Source organism: Kryptolebias marmoratus, linkage group LG13 (genome assembly GCF_001649575.2).
Source record: "Kryptolebias marmoratus isolate JLee-2015 linkage group LG13, ASM164957v2, whole genome shotgun sequence".
NCBI classification, from domain to species: Eukaryota; Metazoa; Chordata; class Actinopteri; order Cyprinodontiformes; family Rivulidae; genus Kryptolebias; species Kryptolebias marmoratus.
Window position 1 is genome coordinate 6,844,438 of NC_051442.1, and position 21,123 is coordinate 6,865,560.

The 21,123-nt window shown below is 36.0% G+C and overlaps 1 protein-coding gene across 2 annotated transcripts in view; it reads right to left on the reverse strand.

Annotated features, from left to right (window-relative positions):
* Positions 1 to 863: 863 nt before the first annotated feature.
* The window catches only part of stk32a (serine/threonine kinase 32A), a 50,411-nt gene continuing 30,151 nt past the window's right edge, over positions 864 to 21,123 (reverse strand). The window contains exons 6-13 of one of the 2 annotated variants that reach the window (XM_017421251.3): positions 19,819 to 19,856; positions 16,286 to 16,375; positions 14,098 to 14,201; positions 12,372 to 12,488; positions 11,216 to 11,341; positions 9,042 to 9,170; positions 3,804 to 3,868; positions 864 to 3,253 (exon numbers count right to left, since the gene is read on the reverse strand). In XM_017421251.3, the coding sequence (XP_017276740.1) occupies positions 3,142 to 3,253; positions 3,804 to 3,868; positions 9,042 to 9,170; positions 11,216 to 11,341; positions 12,372 to 12,488; positions 14,098 to 14,201; positions 16,286 to 16,375; positions 19,819 to 19,856 (781 nt within the window). In that variant the 3' untranslated portion in view covers positions 864 to 3,141. Of the gene's footprint in view, positions 3,254 to 3,799; positions 3,869 to 9,041; positions 9,171 to 11,215; positions 11,342 to 12,371; positions 12,489 to 14,097; positions 14,202 to 16,285; positions 16,376 to 19,818; positions 19,857 to 21,123 lie in introns of those variants that run through there. The other variant, XM_017421252.2, reaches the window with a different exon arrangement.

The window sequence follows — 21,123 nt, forward strand, 5'->3', positions numbered from 1 at the left end:
TTATTAGAATATATTTAGAATAGACATATATGAAAATATATATTTTTCAGATTATCTGTATTGTCTTGTTTTCTATTCAGTTTTATACTTTAATTGAATCTGAAATAATACAATTAAAATGTACATTTTACACGCCTCATATTACTCCTTACATTTATATGCAAACAACAAACATGAATCTTCACCAAACATAAATCTGTTTAAATGCAATGTCTTTCATTGAAATCAGTGAAAGGTGTCATATGGATAGTGGAATGATGAATAAACCCCTCATGAAGTCACACATTTTTATGTAAATAAAGAAATAAATCAGCAAATGCAGACTGCGATTTGCAGATTACCGTAAACATCTGTTTAATGTACTTCTTATATGCTGAGGTTTGTCTTATCCAGAATGTGGAGGCATTTATCAAGTGAAAAAGCATTCCCCAGTTAAGCCATTAATGTGGGAAAGTGCTGCCTCAGCTATGTCTGCTGTGGAGGAAAGATAGGGACGGTACCCTCTAGATGGCCTGAGGAAGTGGTCATTTTAACTCAGGAAAAAGTCAGGGTGAGAGAAAGAATGTGGGAAAAGCATCCAGTGACTGTCAGACAATATATTAATGAGGAATTCCATTTATTTCTTTTTATCTATGAACTGTTGTAAATTGTGTTAAATATTTGGCTTTTTGGCTCAGTTATGTATATTTAATCCTGTGTTAATTCAAGTTAAGGCTCCTTTACTGAAGTTGCGACTAGACTTTTACCACTGGGGGGCAGACTTGCATTAGGCTGCTGGGCAAATTTATATATATATAATACATACACACATTTTTAAAGATATTTTTGACAATGTTAAGTTAGAATGAAGCAGACACCAAATGTTTCCAAAAAAGAAATTTATTATTTAAGGCACACCTTTTAATAGTTTCAATTTCATCACATTTGATTACAGTAAACACACAATGACAACAAAACATGGAAAGATTCACAGATGTAGAAAATCCGTTCTCAGACTAAACTGTACTTCACATGAACTTTTAAAGAACACATTTTTAATGGTATTACCTGGCTTAAATACTATTTGTCAGTGGGTGTTTTCAAATATGCCAATTACAGATCCCAAACACATCAAATTATTGATATTAATCTTCATCTTATACAATAACACAATAATGATTTTGTGTTCATATAAAGCTATTTATCAACAAGTTATTACAGCCACTCACAAATATTATTTCACCAGGTGTACCAGATAGCCATTAAACCACTTAACAATCCCAACTCTGCCCAACAACCTACACACGTGTCACCTTTGAATCTGTAAAGCTACACTGATGACAATGACAACAACAGCAACACAAAGGTAAGTCAAAACATTGTACCAGTCTTCAACAGGAAAAATGCCAGCATTAATAAATTTAGAGGATCTAATATGATATCAATGTAATTACAAGAGATCACAGGCTTGAAAGGATTGGTAAATAAAACCAAGGTCAGTATATTGGTAATGAGGCATCAGTTGGAATCACATTTTAAAGAAGTGAATGAAAAACACTTGGGCTTTCACAACTTCCTCATCCAGAAATAAGCCGTGTGTCGTGTTGATGGTATAAGGCATCCCTCTGCAAGCTTCAGAGGCAAGAGTTGGTTTTCTTTTTTTGAGTTATTTTGAAAAGTCATAACAAGACAAAAGGGTGTTACTTTGCCTAACAGGTAAATTACATCTGCATAACATACCAGACTGAAAATAGCCATCTCAACTAGTAGCATTTAATGAATTTGATTGGTTCTATTCGACACAAGTACATTAGTACATTTATGACAAACACTAATTTCAATGCAGACAGTAACTGGGAAAAAAATGTGTACAGTCGTCAACTTAATCCGCATCAGTGAGGACTTTTTCACACTTTTATTTTTGTGTTTCTGTGCATCAATGCTACAAGTTATGAAGAAGCATGTACAAAATGGGATTCAGTGCAGACCATAAATATCTATCTTTTTTTTCTGTCTAAAGCCTCAATTGTTCATTTTCAGACTGAAGCAAAGATTAGTCTAAAATGCCTTTGTGTTTTAGTGCTTCTCCAAAAACTGTAATTCGATCATTTTCCGTCCTGGTTTGCCTATGGATTGGAGCCACACTTAGTGGCCTTTTTTTTTTTTTTTTTTAAACAGCGCCTTACAAACTTCTGAATGCAAGAATAAAACTCAAATTTCATTTTAAATCTGGCTTTTTGTCGGTACATTTAGAACTTCTGAGTAGTCAACTCGAAACTGTACACAAATCAGGAAAGCAGCTTTTGTCTGTACCTACCACAGACAGAACTATGGTATGATACAAAATGCTACAGATCGATTATTATTATTGTTAGCTTACCTAGCAAAGCTAAGCATCATGATCACTACAACTATTTATCTACTGCTTTGATAAAGTGAGCCATTCATGCCCAAGCCTACGGTTCAGCTCAATTATATAAACTCAGCTGAATCAAGGTTTTCTGTCTTGAAAACAAAGATCTTATTTTATTTAATCAAATTATCAGTTTCAATGTTTCTACTTCAGTCATGCTTTTAACCTACACCAGTAGTTCACATTACTATCTGTCCAACTGGTTGTCAGTATGTTACAAGACTATGTAGCTTTCATGTACATTAGCAGTGGAGATTCATATAAATAACCACAATTAACCTAAAAATTCCTCATATTAAAATCAGTCACATTACGCTAGTTTCGGGAGCAGGCGCTCTTGTCGTCTTTTAGCAAGAATCCATTTTTCTTCTTGTTTGAGGACCACCCAGCGAAGATGTTGAGGCGACATACAGATAGAGCACCGGAGGGATGTAGGAGAGCATGATATGAGCGACAGTCTGTTTCAAGTGAATCTTTTTGGCGACAGCAAAATGAGGAGTCAATTTCTGACATGGCTGCTGCGCCGGGAGTCCGTCTCACTCCAGCTGATCTGAATATCTTGTGTCCTTTCCTTTTTATCTTTTTTTTAAGAGTGAGCGCTGATAACAAATGCATACAGTGGTGCTTTTGTGTTTTTTTTACAGACTGTTTTAGAAGTGCAGGAACATAGAAAAATCAGTCATGTGTGCGTATGTAAATCTGATCTGTAAAGCCGTAGGCAGGTGCAGGTAATGAGGTGGGAATGAGGCTTATCCTGATAAATAAGCAGCTGGCTCGACATTGTTGTTCTGTCCATCTTCTATGGCCTTGTTCTTCTCGCTTGTGGATAGCTCAGAAGAGTCCATTACTGCTTTTTTTGACCTGTTGAAAGAAAACACAAGCTCTTAGATGTTAAAGATACCAGTACAAAATGTACAGCAGTTCTCACAACAATACTGTTCTATTGGAGAAAAAACAAAATTAAAAAAAGAGCAACGAACAACTGAATCTGCTTCCTCAGACTCCTCACTCCAAGGGTAAATTGCAAGAATTCGCCTTGACTGATTGTAAATAACCGACTAAAACCAGAGGCGTCTCTTTGGTGTCAGTCACTGACACCTCTGCCTCCCTGGTATGACAGCCTTCTTTTCAGAACCTCTGAAACAGGCAGAAATGAAAGAAGAGCAGAGAGCGAGGGTGACAGAGATATGATAGAAATATCACTGGTGTTTGTTCAGATGTTCGAGTAAAGTCCAACTTCTCAAGGACAAGGTCGGCTTAAACATTTCAAATTTATATATATCTTATTAGAAATCTTGTGTTGTCAAAATTTTCAGTCATCGTATTTTATTTCGTTCCATAAACGCTCTCTTGCCATTTATTTCACAATAAGGCAGTACGGTTTGTGGTGCAAGTCTTGGCGCTTCCTTACTTTTCTCTGTTGAAGACAATGAAGTCTCTCTGGACGTTGTCCAAGCGCTGCTGCAACTGGCCATTCTTAGGAAAAGACAAAAGCAGAATAAGGGGAGTGACTAAGCAGTTGTGCTAAAGCAACAACAAAACCAGGACCTGTCATTAATTCTGAATTTCTCTTTCAGATTTGATTGCATTGTTCTGTATGTCATGCCACAGTACCTACTGCTCATAATGTTCATGGTGCACACTACATTTCTCATTCAACAGACTTTCCTCCTTTAACAGATGATAGTTGAGAAAAAAACAAACTTTGGTCCACACTTATGCTCTGGTGTATCCACCTGCTTCACATATTTGGCCCAATTGGGTTTCAGTACCAGCTCTTTTATACCATGGTGTACTCACTACTGTTGTGCCAAGACAATTAGACAGGTGCTATATCAGTCCACTGTGAAGGCGGTGTGTCAAGAAAGCGTACCGATACACCATCAATATCAGACTTTACACTGACTAAATGTGCATGTCAAACAAAAAAACATGAAAAAGGTTTTTTTTTTCTTTTCATATCCCAAACTGAATGTCATTCAAATACAAACATTAACCCTCAAATGCCAAATCAACCCTTTGAGGATTTTTAAAAGGTCCCAACTTCATAGGATTTATCAAACCTTTTGATTACTGGAGCATCTAAGGACATGCAGCCCCCATCATCAATAAAATGATCAAACATCTAACCCCAAGTGGGCAAAGTCCTTTCAAAACTCAGAAAAATTAGCCCTTAAATCTAAGAAATGGTTCATTTCCAGGCCAGAGCTGTGAGTCAGTGGAGATATTCTGTACAGGGTTTTTTTTTAAGTAGGGAAGAAACCACATGCATCTAAAAACTATCAATTAAATGTAGGCAAGACAACTGAGATGGATACAACTGTAACATACAGTATGTGACAGCAACAAACTTGGGTAAAATTACATAAATTCATGACTGACAGCAGGTGGACCACACTGTGCATTCTAGAGCTAGATTTCTTCAGTAACACAAATTAAAACCAAAATTTGTGGACAAACAAGAACATAAGCATCCTGCTGAAAATTCAGAACAAAATGAGCTTAGATGAGAAAAATGAAAAGGAAGACAAATACAGTTGACTGAAGACTTGCTTAGCATGACTTTCAGAGTGATACATAATAAACAAGTGACAGATGAGACTACAATTATTATTCTATAATTTTTATAATAATATTTGCTATGAAGAGACATCAGGTATTAGATGTAAAGTCGGGATCCTAACCAAAAGACATTTTTATACTAAGTTTTTATTTACAGCAGTGGCAAGGGTCATGTCTAGTGATTGAATGCACTCTGCTTTTATTCCACTGACAGTTTTAATGAATATGACTCTTCCATTAGGAATGTAGATGTCTACTAACCATTGACAAATGTATAGATGGATTGGACAGAGAAAGAAGTTGTTTTTTTTTAAAAAAAAGGATGATGCCAAAAAAGCTTCTGGCCTTGCAGAGAGCTTTAGGTGTTGGCAGTTCTTGTTGTTCTCTTTCTTTCCCTTTTGGCTTGGATGCTTTTTAATAGACAGTTTAGAGGCTAATTGCAGTAAATGCTGGATTAAACTTTCCATTTAATGAAACAAACCAAGAGAGAGTGCTCTGCTGGACGGGAGCCCAGCAAGGACATTTTTTGAAGGTCCGTGTGTGGGCACATCACTGCGTCTGTGTGCAGCTGTTTATTTAGGAATCATACAGTTCTTACAAAATATCTTTACATGATTTGTCAAACCTGTGAAGGAATTCTGACCTTAAATACAAACAGAGCCAACTGTGCTCTGATGAAAGTAAAATCTTTGATTCCTGCGCTCATTCTCAGCATTCTCTGACTTTGTATTTTTTCATCAGTGGCTCATACAGAGCTGTATTTCCACACACCCACACACACACCCACACACACCTCACACACAAAAGCATTTTGTCCTCTTTCCTGGGGGCCCATTAATTTACTTGACTCTAAAACTGAGCGATTTTTCATTACTTTACCCCAGCTTCTATTTACTTATCAGAAAGCTCACATTCATTATTAAAAAGAAAGTCTTTAGTTTTTGGAGACAATACTTAAATAAAACTGTGAAGAAAGCAAAAATCTAAAATATTAAAAGAAGTAAAACACAATTTAGAGTTTTAATATTTGTCCTTTTTTAACCGTTTTAATTTTTATAGTATTTCCTGTTGGTAATTATTGCCACTAACTTATCTAATGAAAAAGAAACAAAAACCTAGTTTCTTTTTGTGTATTACATTGTACTAGGATTTGTGTTTTTTTCTGCTAAATGCTTATTTATTTTCAGTGACTAATATTTCTAACTACATTATTTTTAACCGGCATAACTGAGGGACTTCTTATTTTGGTTTTAGCCACCTAATAGCACATGTGCTCACTGTGATTTACCCCTCTCATGGACTTGGCTACAGGAAGGTAAATCTTTAGTATTCATTAAACCACTATAGAAGAATTACTGGAATATACTAACAACAAATTATCTTTCTAGTATCTACTTCCAAAACCTTATAAACTTTAGAAAAACACATTTAGGAAAAACCACAATTATAACTGCAAATGAATCTAAAAACTTTTAAAACACAAACAGAAACAACCTAGTATGTTACATCTTCAAGTTTGGAATGACACTTTTTAAGTACATTTTTTCATTTCTGTTGAAACATAAGGAAAGTTTGAGTTATACTAATAAGTAAAAATAAAAAAATCACTTTGTGTTTTATATTGTTTGTAGTTCTGCTTGTCATCCAGCAGAGGGACCTCTAACATCAGCTTGATGAGCAACGCTGTCCTGAAGTGATGGAAACTCAGAAGTATCTGTGAAGTGATATTTGTAAGAATTTGTTTTTTTTTGTAGGTGTAAACTAACTCAACAACAGTAAGATTTATTTTTGACTTTGTACAAAACAGCGATCACACTCTTCCTGCTACCTCCCCATCCAGGTGAGGCAACGAAGACGTCCCAATATGAGTGAAGCATCATCAGATATATAAGATTATCACACAACACCCTGCACATTCAGCTTCAGCTGATTTTAAACTTTTGTTTAAAGTTTAGCTATTAACCGTTTAGTGTCAACTGTGTCTGTTAGCAAAAAGACAGACAGATTTTAATGAAACTTTCAAAAAGTAATCATTGGACGAACAACTACAACAAATTAGCTTTTGGAGCCAAGAGGTTGGCCAGAGCTAATAAACATTAGTCAATACAGTAATGGCTCTAACTTAGTCAATTGTACTGATATGGAGTATAAATTTGATGCGGTAGTAGCTGAGTCATTCACAACACGTACTTTGAGTGTGACATCTTGCAATATCGCATCAAATTGCACCCAACCTTGTTTTCAAACAGTCACAAGTTAATCCATTCCCATTAAAGGATGATCTTAGTTTAAACTCGGGCATGAGAGGAGGTGGTGATATGCATTCCTTCAATAAAAGCTACACTTTTAATTGTTATTCTAGATATTAAAATTATTAAATTGCTATTATGTACAAAGTACATCATAAACTTAAACAACTTCCAGTGATTTAGAGAGAGGCATTTTCAGTTGTTGTCTTTGTGGAAAGGTAGAGAGCTTATTTATTTTGTTCTCAAAGCACAAATTCAATTTTCCGCTGTATATTATCAGTGATTTAATAGAGCTAATTTCATGGTACATTATGAGCGTAGCAGCATAAGAGAGGGAAGAGACAGAGAGACAAAACCTGCTTAAAAAAACAGACAAGGAAGGGACCATTTATTTTAATGGGAGGAAGCGCGGATGACATGGAGAAAACGTTGTTGAGGGAGTCTCTGGACAAAGGAGAAAGGATGTAAAGGAGAAAATGAAAAACGAGAAGAAAGGAGAAATGTGCGGAAGGAATACAGAACAGCTGTAAGGTAACGAGTAAAAGCACACTGGGACAGCCATAAGGGCAACTTTCTTCATTCAATATTGATCTGATATGCTTCAGTAATGTCATACAGACTTCTCCCTCTCTTTTCACACAGACGCAAAACACTCTCCTTCTTTATTTTTGGCCTTTCTCTTGAATCCATCTATCACAAGTGGCCCCTCAGGCCTTCGGTAAATGGATATGTTAAACCTGTCCACAAACACAAACTGATATTTATAGACAGCAAAGCAAGTATCCTCCTTGACTGACAGAAACAAATATCAGCAAACGCTGCAAAATGTGAGGAAAGAAAAGGATGTTTGACCACATCAGCTTGGAGAAGCTCCAAAACCAGGAAGCATTGCATTATCTTAGATTAAAATGGGAAGACCTAAACCTTTGGGGTAATGTTAGTCACCATATGATACTTTGAGTCATATATTGTTAAAACTATTAGCCATTTTTATCATGCTTTAATAGGACCATAATGACTAAAAACACTCAGAAAATCTGAGTCATTGCTCCTGTTAGGCTGACCATTTCCCATTATTTCATCTGTTTTCACAAACATAAAAAGGACATTTCTCTGGAAGACTATTATTATTATTATTATTCCATTAAAATAATAGAGACTTTCTTTTTGCCTGAATGGTCCAAGGATGACAAGTGTTGTTTATCTGCACTGTGATGTTCATACACCATCCAGTCAACAGAAGCAGCTCTCAGCTTTTAGAAAATGTGATGCATTTTGGAACAGATTTGACTTCTCGTTTCTTGGGCTCTACTGTCTAGATCATGGTTCTTGTTCCAATTAAAAAAACACCAAACCTACTGACATTCTTACATCATAGGTGACATCTGTATATATTTAGTTGTTTGAGTGTTTGTGGCTGGTTTGGCTTCTCTTGTCTCAATGGGAAAGTGTTTTCTGTTGTCTTTAACTCCTTTTTTTCCCGTAAATATGCTTTTCCCAATAAAATGAAATGCTAAAGTGGGAAATAAAGGATCATAGGATAAAATTGCTTGCTATCCCTGTTTTAGACATGTTTTTTCAGCTCTGTACAAGCTATTCAAGCTTAGGAATAAGTCAACAAAAGATTTAAGGGTTTTTGAGTTCTGTTTGCTTCAAAAACATTGGCAACAGTACCGACCAGCTGTAAACACTGTCCAGAAGAACAAAAATCAACAGCTTTCTCTATCACCATTTTTATTCAGTGTGTAATGTGGATTGTGTTTTTATTTCTCACTCGATTGATCAATAAAATATCAGTACTTTACAAAATAATTTTTTTTTTTTTTAAAAATCCTTACCTGTGGGGACCCATCAGACCCTTGTTCTCTGGTCTTCCTTGCGAGTCTTTTTTTCTTCTTGTGTAGTGGTTTGGACTCCAGGATCATTTCCTCCAATTCAAACGTTGGGTCGCAGTTTAGCCTCCGCCTCTTTAAAGAGAAACACACACACACAAACATAAAAGAAAATGGAGAAATGTCTTTGTGTTACAAATGTTCATATTGATTAATGAAAAAGATTTATTTATGCACTGTTGCTCTAAGTACGTGACGTGTTTATCACATCCAATAAACTGGTGTCCATTTCATTAATTTTACTTCTACTGTTTGACTGTTTTACAGTATGATACAGGATTAAAAGACAAAGTCCAAAACCACAGTTTTATTTTACAGTAAAGATCAATGATAAAATATAGACAACTAATACCAACAAAATTGACTTTATGCTAGAAAATGTATGGGTAAATTGCCCCATTATAATAAAACTTTAATAGCATTTAAGACACTGAAAACAGAACTAGCCAATAATTAGTCAAAGATACTCTGTCAATCCCCCATTGACTAGCTTGGTCACTCCAACTAGTAGAAAAACACCATGTTCTACAATTTAAAATCCATTTACATTTTGATCAAGTTGTTTAACTAATTACATAAAAAATAATCATGAATGCAATTTTGTTTGTATTTCTGGTTCTGAGAATTGTTGCCATGTCATATTGCTGCTACTCAGAATAGCTTTGTTATGCTTGATCATTGCATTGTTGCACAATTATCCTCTCTGAAAACACTCACATGAAACTGGGTCACATTTATTGTAGGATTTTTTTCACATTTGCCCAGTTACAAGCTACATATGAAAATAAATGTGTGCACTGTGAAAGCCAGACTCTACAGGGCATTTCACATCATATTGCTATCTTTTACACAGAGGCGCCATCTCAACGCAGTCAGAGACCACCTGCAAAGCTGCAAGCAGATACCCTGATGGTTTCTCAGAGTTCGTCTGCGCCTAAGAGGCATAGTTACACTGTTTTGTGCTGCTCTAGATACTATCTGCCTTGATAAATTTACTCCGAGCAGCAAACACCACACCACTGACGTGCTGTTTCCGTACAATGCGCAGAGTCATTGTAATTTCAGGGTATTTTTGGAAAAGGACAGATTTTGTTGTTTTTTTCAGAATACTGCAATTTGGTCAAATCAGAATGTGCGTCAAGTATAGTGGGTGGCTTTAAATAAAGTCAGTGTTTACGCTCCGTAGGAGATCCGACTCACCCTAGAAGTGGGTGGTGGTTTGAGGATTGAGTGGATCTCACTATATTTTTCTGTACCCACATCTTTGCCACCCTAAGACAAAGAACTTTGTAGACTTACTGTAAATATGAGGAACACAGTAGAAGGGAGAATTTGTGCCACGATAAGCTTATTGTAATTTTTTTTTAATTGAAAAGGATGATATTAGTACTCCAGCAGTGCTGTTAATTTGTTTTATGTATAAACTAATTTGTCTGTAGCAAAACATCTTACTAAACACTCAGAAATATACATTCAGTCTTCAACTGTTTAACCTTTTGAGTCAGTCTGATTCAAAATGACTGCCACCGCTAGTCAAACATCAAAATGGCTATAACACAGTCAATTCTACAGATACTGAGCTAAAATTTGGTGTGGTAGTAGCTGAGACTTGTCCCCAAAACATACTTTGAACACTACTTATTGTGTGACATCTTTGTCTAAAACCTTGGCATTAACTATTGCAGTCAGCATTGTCTGCCTGAACTATTGAACAGAATTAATTACTGGGCGTATATCTACAAATTATTGACTTTTGGAGTCATCACAATTTAAGATGGCCGCCACAACTAATTCACCTTTGCCAACACAGAAATGGGTGTGACTTATTCAGATTTACATATGAGTTAAAGTTTACGTGGTGGGAGCTGAGACTCATACTCTGAACACAATCACATCTTGTGAGATTTCACAACATCACATATGTTGTCATTTAGAAGGTTTGACAAAAATCAGCTACAACTCCATCATTTCTCATCATAAGATAGTTTAGTTGGATACTCTAACATGAAAGGCAGTGGGCAATATGCATTCCCTAAAGGAATGCTATGCCTTTGATCTATTAACGTGAACATTTTGTTGTGTAGTAAATCGAAACAGTTCTCTAGTTCTTTAACACTTACATTTGGAATAAAGCCCGGAGAAAGCTGTTTGTTCAGAACAGCGTCCCAGTTTACATCTGACATGTAGTCCAGATCCTGGAGTTCTGTGAGACAAGAGATGCGCTTCTGGACATCTATACACAACATCTGAAAGAGAGAGAAAGATTCAAGTACAAAGTGAGTGTTTTCATAGTGGAACAGATGAGAAGTTTGAAGTAGAGTCCCACTGAGACACAAGCATGTCTTAAGCACAAGTCTTGGGAGGAGGATACAGGGACATAGGAGGTAGTGGGATGAAAATGCAGAGAAAGGGGCATGAGATAGTGTGATGGAGGGAGGAGACAGAAGGTGAAGAGGAGAATATGAAATGCATTTAGGAGGCAAATGATGAGAATTTAGTGGGTTGTGAGGCCTGAAAAAAATGAAGGACAAATATATTGGGCATGGAATTCTCTCCTTTCACTCACACTTTCTTTTTATCTCCATCCTTTTTTCCCCCCACACACACAAACACACACTCATACACACACATTTACACATGCAGCTGGAATACCAATGAGCTCGGAGGAGTCTGAGCACGAAGCAATGCAACAGTTTGACTGCAGCACATTTCTGGCACAAAAACAAAATGTGAAAACAACAGTGGACTCTTTAACTTTGCAAGTGGTGTAAAGTAATACGAACTAGTAACTTTAGACACACTGTTGACATTTAAAAACACACAATTGCATTTTGTTTAGGTTTATTGTGATAATAATGTTTAGTCTATATACAAAGTTTTTTTTTTAAATTTGAATAATCTTTGTAGGAGTTTTAGTTCTGTTGGATTTGTAAGTCATAGTTGCCGTGATATGCAAATCTTTAGAGTGACAAGATAGTCTACTAATATTTATCAGTAATAATGTCTTGAATTGTAGTCATCATTGTAGTCATTTTTACATATGTCACTTTTCATCGTTAGCTGTACAGTGTTACTGTTGTTTTTGTATTGTATTAACTTTTATGTGACACTGCACTGCTGCGCTTCATATTTACCACTAATACTTTAAAGATTAAAAAAAAAACTAAGGCTCTGAAGTAAAGCCACACACACTTCCTTTGTACCCGTTGACTATAAATACAGAAAATTTAAACCTCTGCTTTTATATTCTGCTCATTACATGTACGGTTGCTTTACCTTTCTGAGAAGAGACTTCATTTCCAAAGACCAGGCTGCTGGATAAGTGGGATGAACCTTGTGGAAAGTCTGAAGAATCTCATTAGATGGTGTATTAGATCTCATCACATATGGTCTCTGAAATATCAAGAAAAGAACAACTTTATATTGTGCACTGGCTGAAGTATTTCTTTATATATATATATATATATATATATATATATATATATATATATATATATATATATATATATATATATTTATTAATGCATGTTTTAAGGCATATCCTCTTGGTCCTTTCTATTTTTTTTTCTTGCTCTTCCTGTTCTCCTTGTTCTCACCTTCTGTGGACCCATTTTCTGCACTGATGGAGACAAATGACAGGAACGAGGACATGGGGAACAAGGGAGTCTTGTTAAAAAAACTCTCTCTGAGGCAAAGCTATCTGGGTGTCTTTGGACTAGACGAAAGGATACTTCATGGGGATGCAAACAAAACACACACACGCACGCACACACACCTAAGGTAAGACAAAGATTAGGTCTTTAACTTTTTTCCTTATTGCATGGCAGCAGCCCAGATGTGCCATAACTGGATATATTAAAGCATTTGCATTCCAATTTGAACAATAAAACATTTTTATTCATATGTATTTTGAATCATTTACTCTAATTTAATAAAGTGGAACAAAATGACAAAGACTAATTTGTTTGTCTGAAGAGAAATTACACTTAAGCATTATATGGTAGGAAATATGAAAGAAAAATAGTTGTAGTATTAGTTAAGAAAGACTTAAAGTTGTCGGAAAACAGTTACTGCAAAGCAAAGTTTCCACCAGCCAGTTGTTTCTGCACATCCAGAAAGGCAGGTTTTTAACACTCAGCTCTGAAATTTACTCCATGAATTGTGTTACAATGTGCGAGCCAGAGGAATGTGTGGAGAAAGCCCACAAGAGACCGAAAGGATGAAGTGAAAATGACTAGTCTGAGAGAAGGTGTGTGTGTGTGTGTGTGTGTGTGTGGTGGTGGTGGTGGTGGTGGTGNGGGGGGGGCTCTTCAGCAACATGAGTGAAAGGAAGTGCAGCTGGAGAGGAAAACAAACTTCCAAAATGTGGAGAGAAACAAAGCTGGGTTACTGTATGTAATTTCTTGGTCAAAATATGCATGTCCCCTGAAAAAAACACTGAAAACCATACGACATAGAATGCTTTGCAGGATTAGGCAAAACCTTCGTATGTATGAAGAGTGGTGCGAGATGGCTGCATTAAAATGTAAATAAATTATCTCAGCTTCAGGCCAATTTCAAATGTCAGTTACAGTCAAAATAGGGGAGGAGATTCTGCCACAGTAGTTTGACTTGACCACACACACACACACACTGTGGACTTTATAACTGTCTCTAATAGATAAGGGAAACTGAGAAACAACCTTTTGCACCATGCTTATTTCCATGACATCAGAATTAAACCCTTCCAGATGGTACCGGGATGAAATAAATATGTAATATCTTCCAGCTTAGTTCCAATTATGTGATTCTTGAAATTACTTTGATTAAATTTTCTCATTCTCTGGCAGCAATTTGTCTCACCCCTGTGACTGAATGCATAAACATATTACAATAAAAAAAAAATCTATTAAAGTTTTACCCTCTCTTTATTTTAGAAAAGGCGATGACTTGCTGTGTGTCTGATTTCTTACTGGCAGGACTTTTCTAACACTCAAATGTGATGGAGTTAACTGTTTCTTACCTGTCCTCTTAGAAGCTCATAGGCTGTGATGCCCAGTGACCACCAGTCGACAGAGAAGGAGTAGCCGGGATGGGATCCTTCAAATGTCTGAAACAGCTCAGGAGCTGATAAACAGAACATATGGCACAGCATAAATCATGTCAGCTCTTATGTTAACAAGTTTTATTTGGAAACACAATACGCAGAATGACTTTATATGTATTTAGTGAAATGTGCCAAATGCATTAGTTCAAATAGAATAGGAGTGTTGCAGATATAGGTTGCCCTCTATTTTGTTTGTCATTTGGTGACATAGTGTAAGACTGTCTCTTTAAAAAAAGAAACTAGACACAAGCAATCAGACAAGCTAAACTGATTATTGTTTGTCTTTTGTGAAAGTAAACTTTCTATTCTGGGGGAAATTCTTTTCTGCACTTTGCACATATGTACCTACATGCAAATTGTCATTCACTCCGTTTCTGCTAGAATAGGCAAAAAATACAGTTTATTTTCTGAAACTTCTCTTCTGGGAGAGAGGTAGTTTTAGTCATTTTTCTCAGAGTACACATGGATGACATGCTCTGACAACCACCTGAAAACTTGCCACAGATGATTTACTTGATCAATCTCTGTCACAGTCGCTCACATTACAGGATGAACACTTGACTTGTGCACCCAGCAACACAAAACTTTTCTTAAACAAGCCCACATACAGACAAATACACAACTTGCCTCGTCATTTATATACCCCTGAAATCCTGTTAGCTGGTATCTGATCTCCCAGGAGCTGAAGCCACATCAGTGTGATGCTTGCTATGTTTAAGAGTCAGCGTGAGGATGACCTCATCTGTGTTACAATGGATAAACAGTGTTTCCTAGTGACAGTATTATTTCTAATTATTGCAGGTGTTTTCAAGCCTGAAAACCATATCAGCCCTTTTAAATAAACTCTTGGTTTGGCTTTCTAGACTTAATAAAATGTTAAAAAAGGACTTGTGTAGCGATTGGTAGTAATTAAGATAAGTCAGACTGAACATTACTGACTCCATTTTACAAGTAAAGCTACTTGACTCTAATGCCTGCACTGTGAAAATAGGATTTGCTCAATAAATGCACCGTAATGGAGCTTTTTATGTGTTTTCTCAGATTTAGAAACCGCAACCGCTTTAAAAACATCATTTGTTCCTTTCTTTGTTACCAAGATTACATAAGAACTACCAAGCCAAATTTCAGGAAACTTGGTCAAAAAAAGTTGGAACGCATTGGGTAAAATATATATTTTTACTCACTCAATACAGCATGCGACTTCATGCAAGATGTTCACTTGATGAGAACTTTAAACTATATATACATATTTTGGGCAAGCACTGATGGTGAATGAGACATTTTGGCAATTAAATCTTTCCTATTTCCTGCTGGTCACAGTTACATGATTTTTAGATGGACAATGCTTTACAATATTAACTGACAGAAAACATAATACCACACACGTAGTTAATGTGGGAATTCTTCAGTATGACTTTACAAGATGCAAAGTCAGTCATTTGTCCCCTAGCTTAAGAATTTAGGTCTTGATCAATTTAAAAAATAGAGCCTGAATATCAGGTTGACCTTCATTGTACCAGCAAGAACAAACAGGAACCCTGATAGTAGTTTTTTTCTAGAATTGTAATTAATTAAATTAATTAATTAAATTAAGTAATTCATTTAAGGTAAAACAATTTTTGGTACCATCTTACAACAAGGGTACGCTTATAAATTACTAATTAATAGTTAATAATGCAGTCATGAATTAATCTGTAAACACATAATAAACCATTAAAAAGCAGTAACATTGTAGATAAAAGGAAAACGTTGACTTATTTGCTAAATAGTAAGCCGACAGTGATCTGAACTCTCCATTCTCAAGTTTACAGTTTTAAATGTCAAACATCTGTCAGTCAGTTACCTGCATAGAAGCACGAACAGAGGCTGAGTAATGAGCAATAAATTACATTTATCTGAATAAATAAAAGTAGCACTTCTACAGCACTTGTTTTATAAAAGTTTTATAAATGCTTATTAATGCTTTATGAAGTGTTTACAAATTCATGATTAACCTATTTATAAAATTTTAATCATTCCTTTATTAAAGGACTCCTTTTGTAAAGTTGTAGCCAACTTATCATTTTTCTTGCAAAGCATGGGTCAAAAATTGAATTCTTCTTACCCATGTACGGTTTGGTGCCAGCGATGGATGTTGCCTTTAGGTCTTCCTTTACAATAGCTGCAATGTTGAAGTCTGTTAGATGGACGTGCCCTGTCAATGAAAGAGATAATGTTAGTTAACCTCAAACTGTTTTTAATGCATATTTCCAATATACATTTTAATGAGTCAGTAAGTATAAAAATTTAAGTGTTTTTCTTCTGGAATTGAATCAAATCAAAGCTTACACATTTCAGGTTTTCCATTTTGTCAGCAGCTTACAGGAGTGTTGGATTTGCAAAAACATATGGATCAAAAAATGTTTTGTCTACAAAACAATACAATGAAAATGAAATGAGTCTTTATTGATTATTGTTGGATGCTGGGATGTAGTTAAGCAGCATCAGTAGTTTTCAAAGTCATGCCATTGACCTGTGTCTGAACATGCTGCCAGATGGCCCAGAGTCTTTGCCATGGTCACTGACCACACACACTAATGAGCTAAATGTGGCATATATGTGTGTGTGCGTGTGCATACTCTATGTCTGTTCTATAGTGACTAACAGAGCAGCAGTGTATATGCTACATAACGATTCCTCGGATGAATGAGTACTCTAACTCTACAAACACATATACTGTACTTTGATGCCATCACACAAAGGTTATTGCCTTAAATATCCAAGAGCTGTCAGAACAAATCAGCTCATACAAGAAAATAACATCATTTTCTCCCTTTTTAAAACTTTTCCTTTTCCTGTTATGCTTCCATCTCTAATTTTCTGTCTGCACACATTAACAACAAACTGCAGCAATGGGCACGTTGGAAGGCAAACTGAGGCCTAAAAGGGGAACAAACAAAAAGTCCTGTAATGACTGATTGCAGTAAGATTAAATTAAAACTCCCATTTGACTATGAAAGACCTTAAGCAAATTTTGTAACTTCTGGAATGTACTGTGCAGTGAAGGATGCACAAATGTGATCCTAACGGACAGTTAATTGAAAGAAAACCTTTCCTGGAGTCAGTTAGATAAGAATAGATAGTGTAGGCAACCATCTTACTGTGTTCATAAAATCATAAATAAATTAAGCTAGCTTTTCTTGAAGGAATGCACATCGTCCACCGTGCCAAAGTTTTAAACAAAGATGTCACACAATCTGTTAGTGTTCACAGGTTGGGAATGATTCTCAGATATGACCATACCAAATTTTAGTTTAATATCTGTACACTGAAAGTTTCTGAAACTGAAACAGTTCTTCATCGCAGCAGCACACATATAGTGAAGGTGATCTAACTGTAGGACAAAACAGGCATTATTGTTTATTTCTTAAAAAACTCACAGTATGATGAGCTTATTACCATCAAACCAGCCTGGTTTCACTTAACAACAAAAAAAAAACCTAAAAGAGTTTAAAACGGAGAGTGTAGCACACTTATGATTGAACAGTTTTTTGATCTTTGTTGGTGTTTGTTTGGGAATGGATATCATGACTGCAATTTCCATCACAATATTCTTGTGTCTTAGGAAACGTGCACGTAAGCTCACTGTGGATAACCTAGACAACAGCACTCTTGGCCCCTGCACTCAGCATCCTCGGGCTATGTTGCCTAATAAAGCGACCTCACTTGTGGATGATTAAATTGTTTTTCTCCATACAAAGTGGCTCCCAGAGGAATAAAAAAAAAATTCACAGGTTCAAATAGCTTTTAGATTTCACAAGCAAACAGCCCAATTCCTTCCCTCCAATTATTCCTGCTGTATTTCAGAGTTCAATAAAAAAAAGTGAACCACAGAGTGAACAAAGACGAGGAACGTGCTTACTGATATTACAAGGACACAGAGACCCCAGGTCGTCTGTTGTCTTGTGGAAATCAGACGGTCTGACAAATCTGCTTTTCTATCTTCCTAATTTCCCCTAATCTCTCTTTCTCTCATCTCTCTCTCTGTCATTCTGTCTGTTTTGTTTTTACTTCTCTGACAAATCTTTTTAGAAATGTTTGCTCATCACTTTTCTTATTTCTGTGGCTCTCTCTGTTGGAGTGACTCTATCTCCCTCGCAGCTTGCTTTGTTTGACAGCTAGACTTTCATCCGACATATCCCCTAAGCTTCGTGAGCAGATGTCCAATGTCCTCTGAAACCTCAGGACTTTTTTCAGTGTGTGTTTCAGCATATGAGCACATACTGTAGAATGCTACAGAATATGGCCAAAGATCACAATGTTGGCTACGCATGAAAGATTTTATATACACAACTACATAAAATAAAGTACACACACACACACACACACACATATATATATATATATATATATACATATATATGTAAACAGCTTAATAAATAAACTGATACACAATGTACTCATGTTCATAACATTGGTTAAATATAACCAAGATCTTCAATTGCCATTGTGGTCAGGATATACAACACATTTTTGATACAATATGAAACAATATGATATGATACAATGTTATACGTTTCTAAAAATCCTAAAGATGTTTCTATGGCTTGAGATTTGGGATACTCGCAGGCTCAGTCAAGACATTATGCTTTGTCTTTGTCACACCCCAAAAATGTATCACTTTGTTTTTATAGACCTTGTGCAGTCTGGACACTGTTTTCAGCTCATAATCCTACAACTTCAGTTTCATCATCATGCTGTCATCACTTTTGCTTATGCTAAGAAAGTTCGGAATTGCCTTCAGCATATCCCCGGCTGTAGTTATGTCCTAAAACGATATTACTCTTAAAGTTATAAGGTGCCCATGCTTCTGGTCAATACACAATGACTCTGCATTCTGCATTGCCTTTGAAAGAGTTTGTTTAGGACTTGTCTATAGTGAGTCAGTGAGTCATAAGATGAAATGCCTTTTTATTCCTCTTCATTTACATACTGATGAAAGATTTTACAGTTTCTATAATAATGCAGCCTTGATTTACAATTGTTCTCTCCCCCCCTCCTCTAAAACACAAACACCCACACCCACAGACGCATACAACGCTCCCTCTGCTTTATTCCTTACCGCATGTGTGTATTTCAGTTTGTGAAATCAGAGCCATGACTAAAATCTATGATAAGACCCACTCATTGATTCAGAGTGGATTTTTCCTTTTCAGCAGAGAGGACTCGTGATAAATATCACCCTGTCCTGGATGTTTCCATTACATCACTTCGTCTTTTTGGAACCCGTAGTTCAAAAAGATAAAACCAGTCTAAATGACACACTCCTTCAGCCACCTCTGACACTTTGGAGGGAAAGTTAGAATTTACTTGTGCGTGCCTCCTCTTTGTAATATTTTCCCCAAATAATTTATGACACGAGATATTTCTTCTTTGAACGGTAAAGCAATGCCTGTGAAACCTGTCTCTGAACTCTTCAACAACCTTGATCAGAGTAAAAATGTTTCCAGAAGTTGGAGCTTTGATGAAATCTTCCATCAAAAGTATTCAAGTGTTTGCTTTACCTGTTTAGTCAAGTAAAGTAAATGTAACTTTTTTTGTTGCTAAAAATGCACATAACTTCTTTAAACTTTAAACATGATTAAAAAGGATTCCTACCGTGCTCATCCAGTAGTATGTTGTCAGGCTTGATGTCTCTGAAATAGAACACAGAGTGTGGATGAGATCAGTAATTGTGAACATGTGTTTATTTGGAGTTAAAGCAAGATTCTTTGCTGATGTATGAAATGAAAAATATGGATGGACATACAGTAAATGGTACAATTAACTTTTTGGGGTCTGTTATCAACAAAAACCTTGACTCGTGCTTGTTGCAAGTTTTGGTTTGAATCATGCTTCCTACGTTTCACCTGTAAACACATGTGTGGGTTGTTGTTGCGATGTGTTTATTATCACTCAAGGTGTTTGAATTTCCACTTATTTTCTCTATTTTGCCTAAAAAGGCTTTTTTTGCTAACATTTATTTTAATACCTGCTTTAAACAAGTTACATATTTACAAGCCTTAAAAGAGTTTTCTAATGAGAGGGATTATTACTACAAACTGCATTTACAAATCATCAAATTATGAAAGGTTTCGAAAGGTCAGTATGCAATTAGTGTTTCCCATTGTGTGATTGGGAAAAAAAAACAGGAATATAATATGTCAGACCAAAGCTTCACCATGTGTGTACCAGCCAGCAGCCAGGTGTGTGAGGAAACAAACATCAGATAAATTTAGGGCAGACATGAAAACAGCAGGCTCATTTTTAGAAGCTGGGAAACCTGAGAAGAGGAACAGGTGCTGATTGAGACTCTGAACCAAAGTCACAGTCTCTCCTGGAACTATTCATCACAGAACTGCTGAAGGCAGATTAAAGGAGAGGAAATGAATTTTTAACCATTTCAGAGTGACACAGACTGAAGGTTACATGTCATACGAAGCCAGTGTCCCTGAAGACAATCATCAACTTCAGAGAACCATTTATGGCCCCGTGATGTTCTTCTTGGTAATTTTTTTTATTTAAACCAAAGCACTTTTGTTCCTTTTTTTCCTTATCTGTTATCTGTCTTTGACAAAGTCAGTTCCCATTGTTTCAAACTGTAATATTCCCTGTGACATTAACACTATTTCCATGTATCACAGGTGCTTACACACTATTTTAAATTCTAACTGCTTACAAACATGACACATCCCCACACACGTAAAATGCGTTACAAAGTAATAATCTGGTAAATATCATCCTCTCTGAACACAGTACTTAATGCTACTCTTGTCTAACTACAGAGTAAAATTAAAGGTAGGTAGGTAGGTAGGTACATTTATTTATATAGCACTTTTCAGCACGAGGCGACTCAAAGTGCTTTACAACACAGAACAAAATTACAGACAAAGTTACAGAAACAAAATTACAGACAGGTACAAG